A 25,399-nucleotide genomic window follows, 5' to 3' on the forward strand; every position below is an offset into this window, starting at 1 on the left:
TTACATTTTTTTTTATGTATTTCTCTGTCCTCACTGTTCTTACGTTTATTTGCACTATATTCCTTATACGTAATATTGTCATTTTAGCATTATTTTTATATTGCTGTATCAGCGGGAGGTTTTGCTAGGCAGATTTTGCTAGCCATAAACCCAGGTTCAACACATCATTGTTTTCTAAAAATGTTTTGTACCAAGGCCTGAATATTGCAGTTGTTTCAAATAGTACTATTATATGTATGTTGTCGTTTGTTTTTGTTGCAGATCATTTTTTTTCTGTTGTTTTTCATTGTTTTCACGAATATTTGATGTGTCGGATTTGTTTTCGCTTAATCGATTTATGACTATTTAACAGCGGTAAACTACTGTTGAATTTATTTTAAAATTAGCTATCATGTAGTTTTGAGTGTCAAGGTAAGCATAATATGTAAATGTAGTTAAGTGATTACAGGTAGTAGTGACAAGAGTAGATAAATATACTAAAGTCGCCTTGAAATACAGTATCTTCGTCGGTCCTAACAATAAGACCGGTATTGTGTGTATCTTTCCTGATGGAAACTTTTGATAACATTTTTATGAAAATTAGAAATTTATCAAATTTACATCACTTTTTGAAGTCTTTTAGAAAGTAACAAAATTGACCTCATCATAAAATTATATTAAATTTTCAATATTTTTCGGCAGATATACAGTGTAAAAGTTAACTAGTTTCGACCTGTGAAATAATGCAAGTAGTTTTATATATTTTATCGTAAATTAAACTAAGTAATGCAGTTTATTACAATTTATTCAGATAAAGATAATAATGATATGCTAACTGCCGTATATATCACGGAAAACAACTGCGCACCCATGTTTGACTGCATTCAGACTTTGCTGTCTTCTCAAAAAATAGTCTACCTCCGACACGAATAGCCCTGTGGTATAAACGTGCAAATCCTTTGCAGGCAATTTTCCTAAGATCTGTTATGCTATTGCAGACTTTCTTCATATCATCTAAGAAAAGACTGTCACAGTATTTTCTGCTCTTGGAGAATTTTACAGCCTGAAATATAAATGTATACGCATTGATATTACTTTGAATTGGAATATTATCAAACGATTGTAATCGCCTTATTGCATAATAGTTTCAGGTACCAGGCACATAATTTAATACGACAGCCGCACGTTTCGTCTACATTAGACTCACCAGTGACGTTCAGATCAAATTAGTTAGAAAGCGAAACAATTACAAAGTTAAAGAGCATTAGGACCCAAAATTCTAACAAATTAAGCCAGTGAGATTAAGAAGGGATATAGTTAAGATACTGTTGTCAGGTCATTAAAGATTGCATATTTTGGCGTTAATATTGATTCACTTATAGGGTCTTTGCATCGGAACTAAACACATTTATCCAAAAACAAGTTGTTGGCATGATACGGGTTATGTTCTTCTCATATATGTTGTGATGGTATGATACTAAACTCCTAACGGGAAGGATTGTGCCTGATGTTCATATGATTAAATCATAATCTTTCAGTCAGTTTTATTGAAGTCTAAAGCTGGCATGTCAGTTAACTGCTAGTAGTCTGTTGTTATTCATGTATTATTGTCATTTTGTTTATTTTCTTTGGTTACATCTTCTGACAACAGACTCGGACTTCTCTTGAACTGAATTTTAATGTGCGTATTGTTATGCGTTTACCTTTCTACATTGGCTAGAGGTATAGGGGGATGTTTGAGATCTCACAAATATGTTTAACCCCGCCTCATTTTTGCGCCGGTCCCAAGTCAGGAGCCTCTGGCCTTCGTTAGTCTTGTATCATTTTAATTTTAGTTTCTTTTGTATAATTTGGAAATTAGTATGGCGTTCATTATCACTGAACTAGTATATATTTTTAGGGGCCAGCTAAAGGACGCCTCCGAGTGCGGGAATTTCTCGCTGCATTGAAGACCTGTTGGTGACCTTCTGCTGTTGTTTTTTTTCTATGGTCGGGTTGTTGTCTCTTTGACACATTCCCCATTTCCATTCTCAATTTTATTGACATGATGCAAACGTACGGAGTATGATAGAAAAGTAAAATATCGTTTTACACGAGACGTGAACTAAATCGGCATTCCTCGGGTGAATCTGCTAATCAATGTTGTGAAGAATGTATTTGTACTTACACAGTTGTAGCAAATGTCGTGACGCTGACAGGATGGGGTGAAGTCTTCTTTGTATGGAAACTTTTTAAATAGCGGGATACTGCAGCCATTAGATAACCCTTTATTAGTCTGGAAACAATGCTTGCTCTCTGCAGTAATAATTGGTCGAAGACATGATAAGATGCTAAGTATCACTGCGACCAATCTGTAATAAATATAGGATGAGTATCAATTGGTATATACAAAGCTAAACGAAAAGAAACAACAAATTGTATGTTTTGTGTTATAGCAAACACAGCAAATCACAACAAAACTAAATTATACTTCAAGTTCAAATGAAGTTTATTCAGCGTTGAACTAAAATATTGATGTGTAAAATGTTCGTTTAAAAGTAACTAAACAACGTAAGTTTTAACTGCTAGCGAAATCAGTTGAATTTTTTTTCTCAGATCAACAGCATGTTGAAATGCATTCAAATTATAGAACTTGTACATACATTCAAATTAATATGTTTAAGCTATATTTTCTCACCTAACAAAATTCATGTCCATCTTTTTTGTAAATATTACAGTGTTATCCTTTATATACAAACACATAATGCCGATATATGTCCTGTTTATAATTTTCTTTTTTCTTTTACAGGATCATAAGAGACATTAACATCAACAACAGTTTGCTAAATTTTAATAATATAATAATTAAAGAAGGTTAAGAACCCCTTCGAACGAAATGGATAAAGTCAAGCAAGTCAACAACTCCATGTTATTTGTATGTCCATCTTTATCATAAGTATCACATTATCATTTCCGTTTCTATGATTATCTACATCCTTTTATATGCTAATGCATATCTTATCTATAATTTATGAATATCAGCACATTTTAAAAATGTCTTAATTTGTTTACCATAAAGATGGTTATGAACCCTATTTTATATATCACATGTACTTATAATGTATGGGCATCGATTCTTTTTAATAATTACTCATAAATTGTTGGAACAGTAACAAACTGTGGCCATTTGGTGTCAGGTCACTATGCTTATGATCATCTATGTGTCTCTACAATCGACTCATAAATGACCCAAGAATCAAAAAAATTAAAAGGCCAAATTATATATAGAATATCAGCACAAAAAGTGAAATCAGAAAAATACTGAAATATCAAAAAGGAAATTTCATTATCAATTCGCAAAATCAAAATTTTAAATAAATCAAACGAATGGATAACAACTGTCCTATTTCTGCCTTGGGACATGCATTTTCTTATGTAGAAAATGATGGATTGAACCTGGTTTTAAAACTAGCTAAAACTCACACTTGTATGACAGTCTTATTAAATTTCTTTAAATTGACAACGATGTGTGAACAAAACTAGTAGATAATAATAGGTAAAAATGTCAAAAATAGGGGTACAGCAGTCAATATTGTGATATAATCTTAATCACTATGAAAACAAACAAATATGTAACAAAGAAGCACAAAAAGGTATAAAGACCAAGCATATTAGCAACAATTAATAGACACAAAGTTACAATAGTACAATATCACTACATGACGGTATGTATTAGTACAGGGCCACGTCATATAATTTTATATATATATCAAAGTTGAATTTTGTGACCAAATCTTAGTTTGGTATGCAAATTAGTTCAAAGAATATAAACTAAACTAATTTGCATATAAAATTGACTTTTGTCGCAAAATTTTCGCATTAGGTAACAATGGTAAAGTTGGGAATACAAAAATGAATTTTGTCTTTACAAAAGTAACTTACGTCCACTGAAAGATAATTTTGTGGTTTATATGATTAGTTTATTTGTATGTCACAATTTTAATTTGTTCTATGCTGCAGATTCTGTTCAACTGAACTCATTTTTGCTGAACAAATCTCACTTTTGTCCGTGCACAATTGAATTTTGAGTACAAAACCATATGAGTTCTGTTCGGCGCCCCGTACACGCGAAGTTTCTTGGAGTTTTTGTAATTTTTGGTGCGCATCATTCTGTGTCTTAAAATCGCACCAACTAAATGCGATTTGTCTTGGTATATTTATTTTCATTTACCAATGTTTAAGTTATAGAGGTTCTAAAACACACATATCAAGTAATTCTGATCTAAAAATTCGAAATAATGAAAACAAAAGGCATAAAATTCAAGATGATAACGTGTAAAGTTCAACTATTTTTACCTTCGGAAAAGCCTATCAACGATTCTTTCAGAAACAGGACTGAAACATAATCTACCGGAAGTGACGCATTCTAGGTCACTTCTTCAGCTTATTAAACGTCGTTTAATAAATTAACTTTCTTCTAATCATTAATTTACAGCACTGACAATGAATTTCGCTTCCTCTTCAAGCCTCATTTTTCATTAATTATGACCAATTTGTCAAAAGGAACAAAATATGTATCAGAAGGGAAGTGTATTTATAACGTGTTTCACTAAATGAGGGAATGGGATGGGGATAATTCAAAATGTAATACAAATATCTTATTGCAAGTGAAAAAAGCGGGTACATGCAATACCTTTTTAATAATGTCTATAATCAAACTATAAAGATCTATAAGGTTTATCTCTTTATAAACTAAGGTGGCATTTCTGCATGACCAAAATAGTAATGACCCGAGTTGAGGGATATTAGCTACTGTTTGATCCTTATAACCTAACAGGATGTCTACTTATCAGTAGGTGTCAAATTACGGACTAAATTAATTACCGGGATCAAAAGGTGCATGATCGAAAGAAATATTTTTTCTCTTGTTTGATTATTTATTTGTCATATTCAAATGAAAGAAAATGTCAAGTAATTTGGGAATGCACACCCCTTTTTCCTACAATTTTGAATCAGTGGTTTTTGTTTTAGTTTTAATTGCTCTTAAATATTTTAACTTAATTAATAATTCTATTGTCTTATATTTCTACGATATAGGTTTTATATAAATAAATGCAACAGTAGTTTACCGCTGTTCGAAAATCATAAATCGATAGAAAAACCCACATCCGGGTTACAAACTTAAACTAAGGAAAACGTATTTAATATAAGAGGAGGACAACGACACAACAGAAACACACCATTAAAGTGTAACACACACAGAAACGAACTAAGCATTAGACAAAATCCGACTATAATAATAATAAACAAATATACCTTATTTTCTAATAACCAAAAAATATATATATTTACCTATCAGACAAGCCTGTGATTGCAATTGTTATAATTATGATACATCAAATACCATAATTACAAACCTGATTTTTAACTATATCCAACTTTTAGAAAGGACTATATACAATAAGAGCCATTTTTGTCCCCCGATCAAATGAATAATTTTACAATTTCAATACACTAAATATAGAAGCTTTAAAAAATGACAATTTGTTTTTGTTCTTATAATTTTTTGGTTGCCTAGCAACGGAATATATAACCTGCTAATAATACGCTATTATAAACCTTATTGCCAAACAATGTGTCTTTTCTATATGTACCAAAATGTATCATTGCATTTAACCTATGAAGTCATTTTGTAGCGTTATCCAGTCGGTGACAATGCATGGTTATTTTGTGCTGTTTTGTGTAATGTCCTTTTTTTGTTTTACGTGTTTGATTTTATTCTGTGGTAAGTCACCACTTCGGTGATGACATGAACATCTATCATATGGTCATTCTTGTAAGTTTACTGATAGCAAAACGTTACTGGACAAAAAATAGTTTCAGTTGATAGTACAAAAGTCAAACATACTATGTGTTTAGTTTTGTTTGAAACAATGTTTTTGTGGCACGTCGGTGTGTATTTTGTTCCTTATAGTTGATGTAAATCCCAAATTTTTGGTTTATAACCCGGATTTGTTTTCTCTCAATTGATTAATGACTTTTGAACGCGGTATACTACTGTTGCTTGTATTTATCATTGACCAATAAACCATTAAAATGAGGTCATCATATAACCTTTGTCAAACAAACATAAACAACCCACAATCCGATACATAATCTTAATACAATGAACACATTGCTTATAATTTCTGAGAAATAGACAAAACTATAAAAACTGAAAGTTGTCCAATAAAACATGAAATGAGGTCGAGGTAAGAAAAAACCTGCAGACAGGCATGTACATATGAAAATCATTACATATACCATAGTGGCCCCATTCCTTAAAGTAACTTGGAAATCGACAAAACCACAAAAACTTACTTAGATCAATGATCCATGAAATTAAGGTCAAGGTCAGATGAAACCTGTCAATTGCACAGATGTAATTTTCTTTAGACTAACTGTTCTTAACTGCCAGATCTGTACTTGTCTGTTCTATGGTCGGCTTGTTGTCTCTTTGACACATTCCCATTTCCAATCTCAATTTTATAAGTGTCTTTTTGTTGTCGGGATATGCACTTACCCGATTCACATGTTTTTGTTAAATGTGTTTCTATTTGTATTAAGCTGATGAGTAAATCAAGCCTTTTTCAACTGATTCTTAAAGTTCGTTACAATGTTGTACTGTTACGTCACTGTCCTATGTTAGGAGAGGGTTGGGATCCCTCTTACATGTTTAACCACACTATATGTTGTAGGTGTGTGCCTGTCCTTATAAAGTCTGGAGCCTTTATTTCATTGGTTGTCATTTGTTTTTATGTTACACATCTATTTTTGGTTCATTTTTTTGTCATTAATTATGCAGTTGGTTTTTTGCTCAAATTGTTTTACATTTGTGATTTCGGGGCTTTTTATAGTAGATTATGCAGTATTGTCTTTGCTCGTTGTTGAAGGTGACCTTCAGTTGTTAATTTTTGTGTCATTTGGTCTCTTGTGGAGAGTTGTCTTATTGAATTGTTGAAATCATACCACATCTTCTTTTTTGTATGTACACTTTCCAAAAATTTGAAAAACAACGCAATAGAAATTCCAAGCGTCCAAGGTGCTTTTCTGGGTTTACCTTCATCAGGAATGCTCACAGTCAAATATCTAAATGCCAAGGATGAACAAAAACCGTAACAGTTGAAGATCTATATAATCAAAAAGAACCTAAAATAAATCCTTCTACAGCCAACTTTCCATGAGGGAATTGAAACCTTAAGTTTCTTGATAATTTCAAAATAAATTTATAAACGGAAATTTGAGGAAGTTTGTTATAGATCATGTGAGTACCGAAATAGTGACTACTATGCTGATAATACCTTGGAGACTGATATTCCACCAGCAGAGGTATGTAGACTCAGTGTTGGAAAAAATGAAAACCACATGTCAGACAAAATAATAGCGCTTATAAGTGTTGATTACAAAAATGTCAAGGAATTTAACAATCATTTATATGGATCGATTAAACATTCAAAATCTACGATCCATATTTCTGTACAGGTAGTATCAAATTAGGTTTATCGTGATGACACAAATTTGTAAACTTATCGTAAAACATTTTAAATTGAACTTATTTTGAGCTCTGTACCTTGCAGATAGACCATAAAAACTTTACATATATCTCCGTTATATATATAAAAAAAACAAAAACATGATGTGGTTTAATTGCCTATGAGACAACTCTCCACAAGAGACGAAAATGACACAGAAATGTACAAATATAGGTCACTGTAAACCTTCAACAATTCCATACCGCATAGTCAGCTATAAAAGCTATACCTTTTATTGATACCATGTGTTAGATATGTAAAACTTATGAGTTTAGAAAATAGATACCTATCAACCTTTAAGTTTCAATTAAAGGTGTGTAAAAAGGAATGAAAATAGGAAATGCACCAAAGATATCTAGATACAAGAATGACTAACAGCATAAGAAATCTAGCTAAAAATCATAATGACTATGAATGAAAGATAATATTCTATTAATGCAAAATTGTCTCCACACAAATAAGAAGTAAATTAAAAAAAATCAAACTCTAAGGAAAATTCAAAATGAAAATTCCATAATAAAATGGCAAAATCAAATGATAAAACACATCAAACAAATGGAAAACAACTGCCATTTTCCTGACTTGGCACAGGCATTCACAAATGTATGATGTCAAGTATTACCTATTAATAAAACATTGCGTAATGGGGGCCATCTTCTTAAAATGGTAAGAAGAAAGGAAAATTACACTGAGAAAATGGAACTTTGGGAAAAAAAAATGTAATAACAGTTCAAATAATTGGGGACAACTTGCATTTACTTTTATATTAGATATTTTAAATCTACACGATTTAACAATATTCCAAATATATAGAAGTATGATTCAAAGTTGATTGAAAGTTTAACTGCAATAAGCACAATCTTTCATTAATAAAAATCTTTTTATCATCCCTTCTTTTCAAACATAAGGCTTTTGGAGTAAAAGTCATTGCAAGAGGGGAAAAAAGATATAATAGCAGTAAAAAGTTCAATAACAAAAATACCAAACACAAAGAAAATTCAAGACGTAGAATGAATTTAGAATTTTATTCATTAAAAATAAATATAAAAAGACATATGAGTCAAAAAAACTTTTAACATGGTTAAAAATGTGGCTATACATATATTTTCAATAGAAATAAATATAAATAAATATAAAGTAAAGATATCACAAGTTAAACTATGATGATCAATATAAAAATCTATCAATCTAAGAATTCGTCATTTGAACAACAACAAAAAAACTGATATGTGAATATTTCAAATGACAAAAAACATTACACATTCTTCTTAATATCTTGTTTGTTTTTTAGTAAATTTTGATTTTCTTCTGAAGTGTACATGTACACACAGCATAAAATTGACAATCTTTTATATTACCGACTTTTGAATTGGAAGTTTATATTTTTTTCAACAGGTTTCCTAGGACATCCTGGTACCAAGTCAAGTTAGAGCATCATAAAGAAGTAGTATCAAGCTTTTAATCTGTACAATTCTTGGGGAAAATATACTGCTCCATACAAACTCATCTGAATATTTTTAAATTTCCCCTCAAATTACACTAAATAAATGTTTCATTCTACTTATTATGACTGCTCTTAATTGACCGAGTACCAGGATGCTGTAGGAAACCTGTCAAAAATAATATAAACCGTGGTCACAAGTTGGTTATATGAAAATAGTCTATTGCTTCACATCTATGTTTATCAGTGGCAGATCTAGGAGGAGGGTTCTGGGGGGTTGGAACCCCCCTTTTTTTTTGGACGATCAATGCATTTGAATGGGAACATATAGTTGGAACCTTTTGGACGATCAATGCATTTGAATGGGAACATATAGTTGGAACCCCCCCCCCCCCCTTTTTCAAATGGCTGGATCCGCAACTGTTTATAGGTTGAAGTATACATAAAATTTAAACTGTTGATCTACAAAAGAGGATAAATCTTTCTTTTTACAAATTATACACAAAACGATGACAAAACAGTAAGATTTAATATCTTTGCATTCGTTTAGAGATAACTGTATGAATTCTAAAACTTGGCCTGCATAACACTTAACTTTACTTGCAAAAATATGTGTTTATCTAGCTCTGATATGCATCACTATATAAACTTGATTTGAACAGTAAAATCTACACTTTATCCAGACCAGCCTTAAAGTACGATAATAAACTCATTATAGATAACAGGACTAAAATTTTATGTTTACGCCAGACACACACTTTGTCTACAAAAGACTCATCAGTGACACTTGAATAAAAATATGTTTGAAAGGCCAAATAAAGTATGAAAAAAGTAAAAACACATGAAGTTGAAGAGCATTGAAGACCAAAAAATCCTAAAAGTTTTGTCAAATACAGCTAAGGTAATCTTTTCCTGAGGTAGAAAAAGCTTAGTTTAGAATTGAGAATGGATATTATATATTAACAGGCTTCATGTGTTTTCACATTTTCATATTCATTACTAAGGATTGTCAAAAATTTTACTTCTAATTTTCATGGGAAAAAAATGTAAAAATATCTCGTATAGGGCAAGAATTAAGTGTAAAGACAATAAGAAAAATCCTAATAAAATTAAATCACATGGATTAGAGTTAATACAGGCACTAGCAACTCGCAATACCCTTCACCAAAATACATTCAGGTACTATCTATTTTCATTATTTTTTGTGGGATACCAATTTTTATTGATTTCTTTGGTAAGGGCGAACCACAAATTCAAGTGTTCAAAGAAGTACCTATTTCATTTTGTATTTATACAGACTTTGGTAAATCCAGAAAAAAAAATATTGCCCAAAAAATATATATATGGAAGTGTTTAACGACCTTGACTGGCTTTTCAGCCCTTGCAGGGTCGGTGACGAAAAATCAAATATTTCCTTAATGTATAAAAATTGGTCCCAACGACCATTAATGAATCCAAAGAGATCTTTTTAAAATCAACTGCTCCAGATTTTTCTATCTGTCTCACTTCTACATCCAATTCTAAAGTGTTTCAATCTTTTATCAGTATTGCAAGACTTTCATGTGTTGTCTCCTATATATTGACATCCAGTGCCTCCAAAGCAAACCTGAGCTTGGCCATTGTTAAAATGTCTTTTACACTCAGCTGATCTGCAATGGTCTTGTAAAACACATCAGGTGACTGAAAGAGATAAATTGAATGTAGTGGGTGTTATCAAAATACATTTGTGCTGAAAGAGATAAATTGAATGCAGTTGGTGTTATCAAAATACATTTGTGCTGAAAGAGATAAATTGAATGTAGTGGGTGTTATCAAAATACATTTGTGCTGAAAGAGATAAATTGAATGTAGTGGGTGTTATCAAAATACATTTGTGCTGAAAGAGATAAATTGAATGTAGTGGGTGTTATCAAAATACATTTGTGCTGAAAGAGATAAATTGTATGTAGTGGGTGTTATCAAAATACATTTGTGCTGAAAGAGATAAATTGAATGTAGTGGGTGTTATCAAAATACATTTGTGCTGAAAGAGATAAATTGAATGTAGTGGGTGTTATCAAAATACATTTGTGCTGAAAGAGATAAATTGAATGCAGTGGGTGTTATCAAAATACATTTGTGCTGAAAGAGATAAATTGAATGTAGTGGGTGTTATCAAAATACATTTGTGCTGAAAGAGATAAATTGAATGTAGTGGGTGTTATCAAAATACATTTGTGCTGAAAGAGATAAATTGAATGTAGTGGGTGTTATCAAAATACATTTGTGCTGAAAGAGATAAATTGAATGTAGTGGGTGTTATCAAAATACATTTGTGCTGAAAGAGATAAATTGAATGTAGTGGGTGTTATCAAAATACATTTGTGCTGAAAGAGATAAATTGAATGTAGTGGGTGTTCAGTGTTCCAGCTAGGATTTGAAAATAGAGGGGCGCGTTTTTTAAAAAGGGCACTTTAGCGCGTTCTCACTGAAAAAAAATCAAATACTTAATATTACCACATAAAGACATATTTCTTGATGCATGGTGGGTCTAAGATGAATTTGCAACGCAATGCGCTGCGTTGTTTTGTAGAATTATTTTTATTACACTTGTGAAATGAATTGTGCATGTCAGTTTAAAAACTTCACATAAATCTGCAATACAGTCAGGAACAATACTTAACATTTTCTCTGAAGGCCAGCCTGGATTCAAAAGTTTTTTCAAGGGCCCTGTAGAATTTTTTAGGCTCTAACAGGTTTGTTTTTACTGCAGGCACATACATACTAATAGTCTTGAATGTTCTTATATAAAAGCCAAAAATATATGTTTGAAATACCTTATACATGTAGCTTGTTTCTTATAATGATGAAAATAATAAAGGAATTCAATAAACATGAGTTTTTCAGAATTAAAATCCATTTAACCATGTATTTTCAGACTGGTGAACTTTATATATATTTGTAATATTATTGGAAAAAAACCAAAAAAAAACCAGCCCCCCTTTCCATACCCCTAGATGTAAATTATTTTAATAAATAAAAAAAAGTATTATTAGTTTCACCCCAAGAAATTATTATAATTTTTCATGAATAAATCTTAGAAGTTGTAATCAAAATGATTTCCAAAATGAAATTCCTACTGTCTATAAATAACAATGAAATGTAACTGTTTCCTGTTAATAAGGGGTTTCCCGAATTTTCCCGCCAAAAAGCACATGGCTTTGAACAATTGTAAACAAAGCATTCAATTTGTGATCATGGATTACAGTTTTAATTAATTTAATTTGGACATAGATATTCAACTTAAGGTACAGTCAAGCAATGTTTTTACTTTCTTCTGGATTAAAACTAGTTTGAAAGATCAGTTTCAAAAATAAAAACATCAAAACAAAAACGATCTGAATTGTGAATATTCAGTGACCCATAAATTTTTGGAACTCTGCTACGGAGGTCAAAGTTACATCATGTTTCATGCATTTTGCGTGTTGACCTATTGGAATGATTCTTCTTAAATGACATAATAAATAACAAATACAATAGAAATGAACACCGTTCACATTTATTTTATAAATTATATTTTGCATCGTCAGGTGTTAAAATAATCAATTTATTTAACTTCGATGTTTGGTGCTTCAGGGTAAAGGGATTAGACAGGGTCGTAAATTTCACCTGATTAAGTAATTGACTCTAATCAAATAGGTGATTATAATCAGGTAACAAGTGTCAACAATTTTAATCTGTTGTCTTAATGAAGTGTGTGTATAAAGAACTCAACAAAATGGCGACGATGTGAGGAAAAAAGATCGTTTTTTAAACTATTTTTCAAAAGGGCACAGAGGGGCGCAGGGGCGCTTAAAAAAGGCAGAGGGGCGCAAAATTTCGGGGGCGGGGCGCGGCGCCCCTCCATTTCATGCTAGCTGGAACACTGGTGTTATCAAAATACATTTGTGCTGAAAGAGATAAATTGAATGTAGTGGGTGTTATCAAAATACATTTGTGCTGAAAGTAAAAACAAACAAAAAACACTATTTTTTTGATTTTTTTTTTGGAGGGGATGGGCTGACATAAGAGGCCAGTTGCTTAATCCAATTCCTGTTTACAATTAATAACCAGAAATCTCTTATTATAAACAGAAACTGGTTAGAGCAAATCATGAGCTGTATCAATGAGAAATAAAATTATCATAATCAGCCTCTTTTAGCTTTGAAAATTTTATCAACACCTCATTTCCAAATTTGAAAAATAAGTGAGTGTTAATAATAAATATTTTTTTTAAAAGTCATGACAGATACTTTGCAGAAAAATGTGATAAAAAATATCAGAATACTGTAAACCAACTTATTTTTTGGGGATACTTCATTTCACTTTTGGGAATACTTCATTTCGCTTTATGCCTCTTCTTACCCATTTCACAGCAATTTAATTTTGAAGGAGATACATGAAGAAAATTTGAATTCTACATATTCGTGATGATACATATTCGCATTATTTTTCTAATTGCGAAAGTCCCAAGAAATAAAATGCTGGCAAACTTTGGATGCTTTACAGTATTTTAATTAGATTTCTAAATTTTAAATTGTACTAGGTAACAATATTACTTACTTCTTGAACTAAAACATGTAAGAAGGCTATTTCTAGTCCGCTCAATCTTCCTAGTAAATTCCTGTCAAAATATAATAAAATGTTATGAGAATTTTATATATACCATAAGCATTTCTTTTTTAAATTTCATACACAAAAAATTCATAACAATTCTACCACTTTTGAATGTGACCTCTTTCTTATATATTTACAATTTCAGATTTGTGGTTGATATAAATTTCTTGGACTTTAAATGTCTCATAATATAAAAAGTAAAAACACAAAAATACTGAACTCCGAGGAAAATTCAAAAAGGAAAGTCCAAAATCAAAACGCAAAATCAAAAGTCCAAACGAATGGATAACAACTGTCATATTCCTGACTTGGAACACGCATTTTCTAATGTAGAAAATGGTGGATTGAACCTGGTTTTATAGCTAGCTAAACCTCTCACTTGTATATACACTTCTGTATAGAATCTATAATAAGGACAGAGATACATTAATTGTGTTTAGGTGCTTGGATGCTAAAATTACAAGTGTATAATAATTAAATGATTCTGTAGAACATATAGAGATATATTTCCATATCATTCATCAATAAAGTCTTTTTTCCAAATTTGTAAATAAGACTTGAGGTCTCATTATTTGGGGTCCATATGTAAACTTTCATAGATTTATCTTATCTGAAGGTGGTACCTAACACTTTCACTAAAATAAATTTGGCTCCTTTAATTTTCATAAAATTATTTTATAAAAGTATTTACTTTGACCCTTTAACAAAAATATAAATATTTCAAATATTTTGAATCAATTGTTTTGTCAGAAAAAATTACACTGGTTATGTAGTAGTTTGACAAACACCAATTTTGATCATTGAGAAGCTTATTTTCCCTTTACAACACAAGGTAATTAAAACAATAAGCTGATTTTACAGAGTTATCTCCCTGTAGTGTTAGGTACCACCTTAAAGGAAAAACATGGATAAGGGATTCAATTAGAGTTACTATATTTAGGAAGATGTAGTGTGAGTACCTCCACTTTGACCTAGTATTGACTACATATCCTCAAATTTAATATTTTATAAATTTAAAGTTCAAATTAAATATCAACGCTTATTTCAAAATGTTTTCTTGACATTAAAACTTTATTCATCCTGAGAAGCTGAGATATACTTAAATACCTTGGTAACTGATTTTTATCCAGCCATTTTCCAACATGCTGAGGCGACCATTTCTTCACTTTCTCTACATCTGCTGATTTTGTTCTAGAAACAGGTACTGATGCTACTGCTGTTGCTGATGATGCTGATTGTTGTGGCTGAAACAAAAAATATCAGGAAATCATTAACAGAAAATAGATTAAACAGAGACAGATTCTGAATAAAATAAAAATGAATCAATTCAATATCTGCTCTGACTCAACATCCACATGTCAGATTTTTTTCAGGAAAGAATCACTGCCTCTACATTTTGAAAAGTCAGATAAAAATTGAGGTATATCTGCCAACTATCACTATTTGTGGGGGATTTCCCCCATGGAGGCTCCCAAATTGAAGTTTTAAAATAGCAATTTTGTCCACAATTTAAACAAAACAATTACTTCTATAATTACTTTAGGCTTATATGAGTGTGAAGAAGCAAAGGAAAACAACATTAAAATGTATTTGCAGGCCCCCTTGAAGGTTTTTTACAACTATGACAGCCATCTTGCACGCAAAACCCCCATGAGCATTTTGAAAAATTGGCAAGAATGTTTAGGAGATGTGGTACCATTGCCAATGAGAGAATCATCCACCAGAGTCAAATGGCTTAATCACCTATAGGTCTTTTAACACACAAATGTTACCTGAATTTCAACAATAAACATTACTTTTGAACCAAACCTTGGTATCATGAAACCTTGACCACATGGAATAACCCTAAACTATTTACTATCTACTAAATAAATCACAGGAACTCTATTCCCTGAAAAATATTAAAATTAAGATAAATTTCAGTAATCTTACATCAATAACCAGTAAGCCCTATGTATAAGAGGGTCTTGTACAGGTTTACAGAATAGAATAATAATGGGCAAAAGGGGCAGAATAAAGGGCCAAAAATATTCAACGAATGGTGCAAAATATGGCCCCAAAAAAAGAGATAAAGAACAAAATAGTGCTTAAACATAAAGAATGGCAATAAGTGTAGAAAATAAATAAAGAATATAGAAAAATTGAAAAACCCTATTCTAGATCCTCAAGTAGGTCCTAAAAAACTAACTTACTATAACTTGAACTTGAACCTCTCCATTTGGCACTTGGATGGTGACACCCTTTATGGTTTGTAATGAACTTTGAACTTCATTAATGAGTTCCGTCATTTTCTTTTCAAATGGATATTTTCCACTGAAGTCATAAAATAATTTGGCACCAATAATAAAGCCAAGCCATCCATCGGCTTTGTAGGCTTTCTCCATCTTTAATGGGATTACTTTCTTTTTCAGCTGGAATGCATATTCTGCCTCTGAAAACAAAAAAAGATATGATGAAACTATATAAACCTAACTCTTTCCAAAATACTATTTGCTAATATGCAAGTGTTATAACCCTAGAATATTTTCCATGAATGTATTAATATGAGATGGAAGTTTAAACTATTTTTTCAGCGTATGTAGGTTTTGGTATACTGGCTTCTCTGTATATGATATTATTGCTATACAAAATTTTCCTTTTATCTTACTAACTGATAATTTCCTTTCTCAGTACAGTAGAGTCACTAAAATGATATGAAAAAATAAAACTATTGGCTCACATGCTGTTGTCAATGAAATTAACAACTACATCATAGGTAAAATAGCAATAAACAGATTATCGTTGGTCTTCTCAACTTGATTGCTTTTCTCACCATCGTCGTACCAGCTCAAGCAAGAAAATCAATCTCTTTGAGTTGAACAGAAATAATCTATAAGTATATGATAGTTATATAAAATGCTTTATTCAGATGTGGAACAATTCTTTATAACTAGCTATAGTTTGTTTGCATGTTTGTTGATGTTTAAGGTCACTTTCAGGAACCTTTGCTACATCATGGCAGCAAATTTTAAATGGTGGAAATAAAAGGAGAACCATGAGGAAGCCACTTACTTTAGGCAGAAAAACTGGATTAGAATTTAGGAAATATTGCCATAAGTATAATTCCATCGCACAACTTAAGGATAGAAGTGATCTATACCTAGTCAGGAAATTTTTTTCAGTGGTTGTCATATTTTTTGTTCATAGTTTTGTCATAAATTATGCCATTGGTTTTAAGGATAATCTTTTATTAAGATAATCTCATAATCTCCTAATCTTACCTGCTCTGCAGTTATCACTGTTTTTATAATTCTGTGAGTAACAAACTAACACAATGTCCGCCTTCTCTACCGCATGAGCCATGGCCTGGAGTGTAGAACCATGCATATCATCAACATCCATCCAGACCTTGATTCCATTATTACGTAACTGACTACAGATCTCCTTCACTATACTCTGATGTCCCCAATTATAACTGACCATGACATGGGTGTCACGTTGTTCTGATTCCCTTGGTGTTACTGGTAAAAAGCTGAATTCTTCCCCTGATTAACAGAATAATTGTTAAAAAGATTTGTATCTTTAGTATCACAACAGAATTTATTATAAGATACCTTAAAAATCAAAAATACTTCACCAAGATCATTAAAACCCTCACCAAATCAGATATTATTACAGATGGTTAAATAATGATTATTTATTAATACTTGCAAGTAAATTAAATCCTTTTTTCTTGGACTTAAATTACAATCTACTGTCCTATCTTTTCATCTAGAAAGAGTCAATTCTCTTATTTTCTTGCTTACAAAGAGAATTGCTCCTATCATTTAATTCACAAGAGTAAATTCTCCTTTCTTTAACTTCATAAAGTGTAGATTCTTCTATCATTCAAATCTTTAAATACATTTGTATATGTGCTGTAAATTCAGAAATTATTGTGAGGTTTTTATTATTGCGAAAAATGTGACAGAGTTGTAAAGGCAATAATTTAAACGCGTATTTTGAAACATTTTACATGAATTAAACATAATTTTTTCTTAAAATCGTCAAAAATAAAATTGAATTTAAGTCTAAAATGACAAAATTGTAATAATAAATGCACACAATAATTTCTGAATTTGTATTCTCACTCAAAAAGAGTAAATTCTGCTATCTTAATTAACAAAGAGTAAATTTTCCTATCTTTTTCATACAGAGTAAAATCTGCTATCTTTTCACTCACAAAGAGTAAATGTTCCTTTCTTTTTTATTTACATAGAGTAAATTCTCCTATCTATTTTAATTCACAAAGAGTAAATTCTGCTATCTTTTCACTTACAAAGAGTAAATTCTCCTATCTTTTCACTCACAATGAGTAAATTCTTCTATCTCTTAACTCACAAAAAGTAAATTATCCAATCTTTCAACTCACAAAAAGTAAATTATCCAATCTTTTTGTTTTCACATAGTAAAATTATCCTATCTTTACATTCACAGAAAGTGTTTTCTCCTATCTTTTCATTCGTAAAGTGTAAATTCTCCTAACCTGGACTTACCAATTTTTTTGTAATGTTGACAATTTTTCAAGCTACTTTTCATTGTCCAGAGAGCTTTCCCACAGATTCTCCTAACCCCCTTATCCTCTGCTGACTTGTAAAGTTTGACAAAAGTATCAATGACTCCACACTCCTGGTCATTTATAATCTCTGTCTGAATCTGTTGGTCAAAAGATAAACTCCACAAAGCTTCAACAGCCTCTGAAAAATGAAAAAAATATTGGACCAATGTCATATTTTCTCTATGTGGGCCAAAAAAATAGGTACATGTATACAAAAAAGGCCAAATCAATAAAGGACAGAAAAATAACATCTTGCTAATATATTCAAAATAGAGAAAAATAGCCACCCACCCCCTCAAAAAAATGGATAAAGGATAATGGCAAATAAAGTTGATTGATTGTTGGTGTTTTATCTCCACTTTTTTGCTATTTTGTAGCAGCCAGTTAATATTGATTGTGGTGGCCAGTTGTTATTGGTTGTGGAAGCTGGAGTGCCCAGAGAAATTCATCAACCTTTGATAGGAAAACTGACAATCCTAGTCAATTAAGATTGGAGTTAAGAGCACCCACATAAGCGGGATTTTGAATTTACAACCCCAGTGTAGACCTGCTAGCAATTACAATAGTAGCTTCTTAGACAACTCAGATAATTGGTAGGATTGATAACTTAATAAAGATACAAAACCAACAGAATTACAATGTCAAACTCTCTATCCATGTAAGCTGCTAAACATTGACTCATTATTCCTTGTATACCAACTTTCATGGATTTCTTCAGATTAAGTAAACCATGAATTTAAATTAAATTAGAATAAAGGCCTGATTGCAGAATTTGCCAAAACAACAAAAGCATAACAATTAAGATGCTATTTTTTTGCTCAATCCACCAAAATTAGTATTCGTGGAAATAAAGGAATCCACATTATAAGGAAGTGTTACAGTAACCAAACACCTTGACTGAAACTAATTAGGATTGATCAATTTTCATATATTTACTTTGACATAAATATAAATAAATTCAAAAAACTTAAACCATACTTTATTGTAAAAACTTCATTGGATAAATAGCAGTTTGACAAACACTAATTTTGATTATTGAAAAGCTTTATATAAAAACGTGACAAAAATATTTAGCTGATGTTTACAGAGTTATCTCCCTGTAGTGTTATGAACCACCTTATAAGGCATCCTACCTCTTTGTTCCTCTGTGTCTCCAGGTTGGTTAGCTAGCTCCACTAATAGAGGAACTGCTCCACATGTATACACAGTTCTTTTGTTATTATCATTCTTCGCCACCATTCTGATTGCTAGAAAATTAAATCTTCTATTTATATTCTTTACTTATTATGTGATATAAGACTAAATTTTCAAAATGTAGCAAAAAATGTAATTCCTGTACAAGACTCAATTTTAGTAGTGCAATTTTTAAATGATGAATTAATTCTGAGTACAGTCACATGGGCGACATGGCATCATATTTTTTTCTTTCATTTACTGTGTACAATGACATAATCACATTACCTTCTTTTTTTTTTATCTGTGTACAAAGTCGCATGACATCATCTTTTTTTTATTTTTTTCTGTGTACAGTCACATGACATCATCTTTTTTTATGCATTTTCTGTGTACAAAGTCACATGACATCATCTTTTTTTAAGCATTTTCTGTATACAAAGTCACATGACATCATATTTTTTCTACTTACTCCTGACAGTTTCCCGAACTGACCAACCAAATCCAGTTCTCCTCATTTTGTTATTCATTGCTCGTTGAAGGCTGTTGATGGTATATTCTATCAAACCTTCGTTGCTTTTTAAAATTTCACTCTCTTCTTCGTTAATGACATTTGCTAGAATTGCCAAGCTTGTCAGTTGTTTTCTCTCTTGGTATGAGTTCAAATACGGTTTGACTGCTTCTACAATACCAACTTCTCTTAATTCGCCAGTTAATTCCTCCTTTTGTGCAATATTGTGACAAATTCCCATGTAAAGACCAAGTAAAATGGTATCATTTTCCTAGAAAAAAACCCAATTAGAACAGTAAAGCCAAAAAAAAATAGAGGATTAGAACAGGAATACATAATGCATTAAAACTGAAAAACATATTGTATTAAAATTGCAAAATAAAAATGGCTGAAGTGGTTATAGTTTAAAATCTTGATTTTCATATAATTGTGTACGTAGAAAATGAAATTATTTTTGAAAATATTTGTTCCTTGTCCATAAAATTAATCATAAACAGACAACTAAATATTAATGCAATAAATCTAAACAAAACATGCAGAGGCTGATTGAAGTACTGAAAATATTTGACAGACAATATTTTGTTTAATTTGTGGAATTTTTGTTATTTATCTCCCTTTTAATAGATCTGTCAGTAGCATACATTCATAGAAATAGTTTTTATTGCAGAAATTTGAACATAGTAACATTAATTACCTTCAAATCTTTATTCAAATGGGGTGTTGCCAGCTCATTCAGTTTTTGTATCAATGATTTCATAAACTCTGTCTGATCCAGAATTGTCTTGCATACTATAGGGTTCATTAAGTCAGAAAAATTCATTAAAAATCCTAACATATTCTTTAATGGTTTGAATAATCCTGCAACTGATTTTCCCTCTGAGTTTCGGTAACCATTTTTCATTATTTCCTGACTTAATCTACAAAATATAATGATTATATTGTCCTCTGCCTTCAGAATTTCTTCTACAACTTCATGACGGAATCGAACACGTCTTTCTAAAGAATGTTTTTTGAATGAAAAATAAAACTGGTATATCTCATAAATATCTGCCCTTAGAGACTCTGTATAATGTCCATCTGTTGTTCTTTCATGTTGGCATGTTGAAATATCTTTTACAGCTTTTATTATTTTTTCCCTTTTTTCTCTTTTTTGTTCTTCAAATACGTCATCTGGTACACTATCAATAACAGCAATTTCTTCATTGATATTTTCATCTTCTTTCACCTCCTGTTTGGCATCCATTTTGTTTTGTTTGGCATCCATTTTTTTTTCTCCACTTTTAGTAGCAGATTCATTTTGATTTGATGTTGTATGATGATGTATATCTGATTTCTCTACGTAAGGGTCATTTTTATGGACCCAATGATCCAAATGGTTAAATTCTGTGGTTTGTTCCATTTCTTTTCCGCTGTTCCTATTTATATAAGATGAATTATTTGGAGTATTTTTCGTAATTTGTTTATCTTTTCCCTGGACAGTTACTATTTTAGGCAGTGGACAGATTTGGCTTGTTCCATTTTCTTTTAAGATACTTGCTTTCTTAGTTGCATTTGGTTTTGAAAATGCTGTTGGAAGTGTTCTCAATTTTTTTGGATGGCTGTCTTCAGATTCTGTCAAATCAGTGATTTCACTTAAACTTATAATTTTCTCAGAATAAGGTCTTTTTAGTTTGTCTTTTGCATAAGCACTTTTATCTAAGAAATCACGAGCATCATATTCAACAAGAGTTAAAATTTCTGAATATGAAAGTTTTTTTGAAAGAGTTGAGGAATTTATTTTACGACGAGCGCTGAGTTGTTTTGTTACTACAAATCCTTTGAGATGCCTATTTGATGGCAAACTAGATGGTTGGGAACCCATTCAATCATTTCCTGAAATAAAAAATATCATATTATAATTTATTGCTATGTCTAGTATAATGCCCAAGCATGTGTTTTCCAATTTTTATTCAACTTTTTTCTTTCTTGAAAATATCAAATATTTGTTGTTGTGATGCAAATAATCCAGCCTAAAAATTGTTTTGAGTTCTTAATAATATCACTTTGATATTTTACAGACTAAGTTTTGATTTGTACTTGAGGCGTGCAATGTGCAAAGAAACAAGTGCCTTATGAAAAGGATATATGCATACTCAGCACCTTGTATCAAACTTTGGTTGTTTTGGTGTTGTTGGTTTTTTTTTAGGGGGAGGGGGGAGAATGAGGGTGCTGCTCCGTCTTTGTGTTTGTTTTGTGTAATGTATTGTAGACTGTAGTTTGCCTATAATAAAAGAAAGAAAAAAAAAAAAAAAAAGAATCCATGGGGTATCCATCTATGAAACAAAATCAGTACATGTTTGCCATGGCTTTGATGGTCTCTCTTTTGACTTATATGAGATTTTATTCTCCCTTTGTTATCTTCCACTTCTTTCATTTTTTACATGTGCATAACCCTCTGCAACCCTTACATCATGAGCCAGAAAACATACAATTTTTACAACACATAAATAGTGTAATTTTATCCCTCCAGAGTCCAATGTCTACATTAATTTGTAACTATATGTCATTGAAAAAAATGTATTGGTATTATTAATTAAGGAAAAGAAAAGAAGATTTTAGTTTAGTTTAAACAATTTTACATATTTATTTAAAGTGGATTGGAAAACAAGTTTATATTAATCCCTTTCCACTTTGGGGGTGCGAGTGCTGCCTTGTAGGGCATTAACCTACTCTTTTTCGAAATCTACAAGGGTGTCTTTAAGGTGCAAGTGATATGGCTCTCTCTTTACACGGGTCAGCCATTTATCGCCCCCTTCCGACAGACTATCATCGTTTCCTCAAGACCATACTCGCAAATGGTGTCAAGGGAGAGCTGAAAACTGAGTTCCTGAAATTTTCATCCCGAACCGGAATCCAACCAGAAACATTTGTGTTAGTAGTCTGATGCACTAACCACTACACCAGGGCTTTCTTTTACACCATTTGATTTTAAATTAGTAAAGGAAAAGATATATTTCATACAAATTATACAATTCATCTGAAAATTTCAGGACAGATAGATCTTGACCTGATAAACAATTTAACCCCATGTCAGATTTGCTCTAAATGCTTTGGTTTTTGAGATATAAGCCCAAAACTGCATTTTACCCCTATGTTCTATTTTTAGCCATGGCGGCCATCTTAGTTGGTTGGTCCGGCGACCGGACACATTTTTTTTAAACAAGATACCCCAATGATGATTGTGGCCAAGTTTAGTTTAATTTGGCCCAATAGTTTCAGAGGAGAATATTTTTGTTGAAGTTAAAAACGACAGACGAAGACGACGGAGGCAAAGTGATGAGAAATGTTTACTTGACTTTTGGGCCAAGTGAGCTTAAAATTAAGTGAGATTCTGACAATTTTTATTTTTTTTTATAAATCAATCTTAAATCAAGTTTTGGTTAGTCATTGTTAGTGTATAGCTATAAATTCCTTTTTTTTCAATGTTTCAAAATAAAGAGAGAATTTGAATTAAAATTGGGTGCAAAAATGTAGGGTCCGAACAGACCTATATTTGTAGGGGAGAGGTGTGAGGTGTGAGGTGCGAACATCATTACATGAAGGGTACAAAAGTGTAAAATTTGGGTGCGAAAGAACCTGATACCTTGTTTCACGAGGACCTCAGCCAGGAAAGATTAGTTCTTATATGTAATCATCTTTAAATAATAAGGGGATTTCAACTTAAAATATGTTTGGATTTTTAAAAAAAAATATACAGACTTAATGTCTTTGTCCCTATTCACAGGTTATACAGAATACAGAATACAGAATACAGGTTATGCCAAATCAAATCAATTCAAAGTTTATTGTCAATACCTAGTAGTAGTAAATGCCTGTTTCATATCAATTATTATTATTATTTCAGTATTATCATTATTTTTAGTATTATTATTATTTTTATCATGTTACATGTCATGTGTTATTATTATTATTCTTATTATTACAATTGTATTTTGCTGAAAGGAACAAAACATCTTTTAAATATATAAAATATTATTTTCCTTATTCTAAGGTCAAGACAATCTCTATTATATATGGAAAGTCGACCTTCCAGTGCATGTGCCTGAGCCTGTGGTGCTTTCACTTTCTCATTGTCATTAGCCGGCTAAATTGTATTTCTTGTGTGTTCCCTTAATTTCTGATGTGAGATAAATCATAATGATGTTTACATTTCTAAATATACAGATCTTATACAAACATATTTTGCTTACATTACATGCACAATACATGTCCTTTACTGTATACAGATTTAATCTTGTTAGTTAAGAATGCTAATTAATAAACAACTTGGAAACTTGTAAACAAACAGGTGGCAACGGAAGCTGTGAAAATATATTATCATTTCGGAGTTATGAAACGTTTGAAAGACTAAGAGTTGATTAAGCGAAATAGAGTTGTCGCCCTTTCCGCGCGAAATGTGGACTCATTGTAGAATAGCTATCATAATAATATAAGTCCCATGGCCAACCACTCTTGACAGTAAGCTGTAATTATCTCATTCTATGGGGTTGATGAGCTGTTAAAATATATATGTATACAAAAAATTTACTGACAAAATCCAAGAAGAAAAAAATTCATCAGAAAAAAAACCACACAAAATTCATGATTTGCTGGGAAAGTTTATGTGGACCCATACCTATATAACTTTATCCTCGGGTTCTTACATAAGCAAACAACTTCTTCTAACCCCTCATCTTTGATTGTTGTAATGCGATTTCTCGTCTCATAATAATATATTGAATATTATTCATATATATGTGGACTCTAAAGTGCAATGGGGACGCTAAAGTACGATGGTCACACTAAAGTGCGACGGTCTACGCTTAAGTCAGATGCCTCCATACGCTTAAGTGCGATGGTCCGCCAAAGTATAGATGTGCGCAACTTAGTTGGATTATGACGTTAACAGTCGTTTATACAAACCTAAAATGAACATCCCGGAAGAAAATAATGGAAGCGAAAAGATGCATATCAATGTTTACGTTTACGTTAAAATATTGTTGATTGAGTATAAACTCAGTAAAATAAAGGAACACGTTTTCAAGCATAAATAATAAAGTGTCCATTAAAACACCAATTACATAAATAGGCTGTTACATCAATTACCCAATACGCCCCTCCTCCTTAAAATTAATGAAATATTTGCCACTGGACGTTAAGCAACCAACAATAATCAAATAGGCCTGAATTATTAAAAAAAAAATTAAAGAAAATATAGTATTTTGTGACACCTAAATAACCTTTTTAGCAATTATTACCAGGTCAGTCTTCTAAATTGAGAAACAGTCACATAAGACTACCGGTAAAGTAAAAGCCTATGGCATTATAGTTTATATTATAGCAAACTAGATTTTGCAAAAAGACTTTATTTTAACATTAGTGCCCTTAAACCTTTCTCTTTTGTTCCATCGCACTTTAGCATGCTATACCATCGGATTTTAGCAAACAAACAACCATCGTACTTTAGCGTGAGACACCATTGCACTTTAGAGTACCATCTCACTTTAGAGTCCTAC

At 31.4% G+C, this 25,399-nt stretch overlaps 2 protein-coding genes across 2 annotated transcripts; both read right to left on the minus strand.

Annotated features, from left to right (window-relative positions):
* Window positions 1-816: 816 nt before the first annotated feature.
* LOC134689584 (conodipine-P2-like) lies at window positions 817-2,753 on the minus strand. Its single transcript, XM_063549552.1, has 3 exons — window positions 2,657-2,753; window positions 2,147-2,330; window positions 817-1,042 (listed from the first exon to the last, which is right to left on the minus strand). Exons 1-3 carry the CDS (start codon window positions 2,719-2,721, stop codon window positions 827-829), a joined length of 465 nt encoding a protein of 154 aa, XP_063405622.1. The 5' UTR covers window positions 2,722-2,753; the 3' UTR covers window positions 817-826.
* Window positions 2,754-8,539: 5,786 nt separating this feature from the next.
* LOC134690798 (uncharacterized) lies at window positions 8,540-24,243 on the minus strand. The gene is made up of 10 exons (XM_063550851.1): window positions 24,095-24,243; window positions 20,560-21,737; window positions 19,827-20,136; window positions 19,315-19,428; window positions 18,120-18,320; window positions 16,866-17,129; window positions 15,798-16,036; window positions 14,713-14,849; window positions 13,552-13,612; window positions 8,540-10,650 (listed from the first exon to the last, which is right to left on the minus strand). The coding sequence occupies exons 2-10, from the start codon at window positions 21,724-21,726 to the stop codon at window positions 10,543-10,545; spliced, it is 2,601 nt and encodes an 866-aa protein (XP_063406921.1). The 5' UTR covers window positions 21,727-21,737; window positions 24,095-24,243; the 3' UTR covers window positions 8,540-10,542.
* Window positions 24,244-25,399: the final 1,156 nt, after the last annotated feature.

Source organism: Mytilus trossulus, chromosome 11 (genome assembly GCF_036588685.1).
Source record: "Mytilus trossulus isolate FHL-02 chromosome 11, PNRI_Mtr1.1.1.hap1, whole genome shotgun sequence".
Classification (NCBI taxonomy): Eukaryota; Metazoa; Mollusca; class Bivalvia; order Mytilida; family Mytilidae; genus Mytilus; species Mytilus trossulus.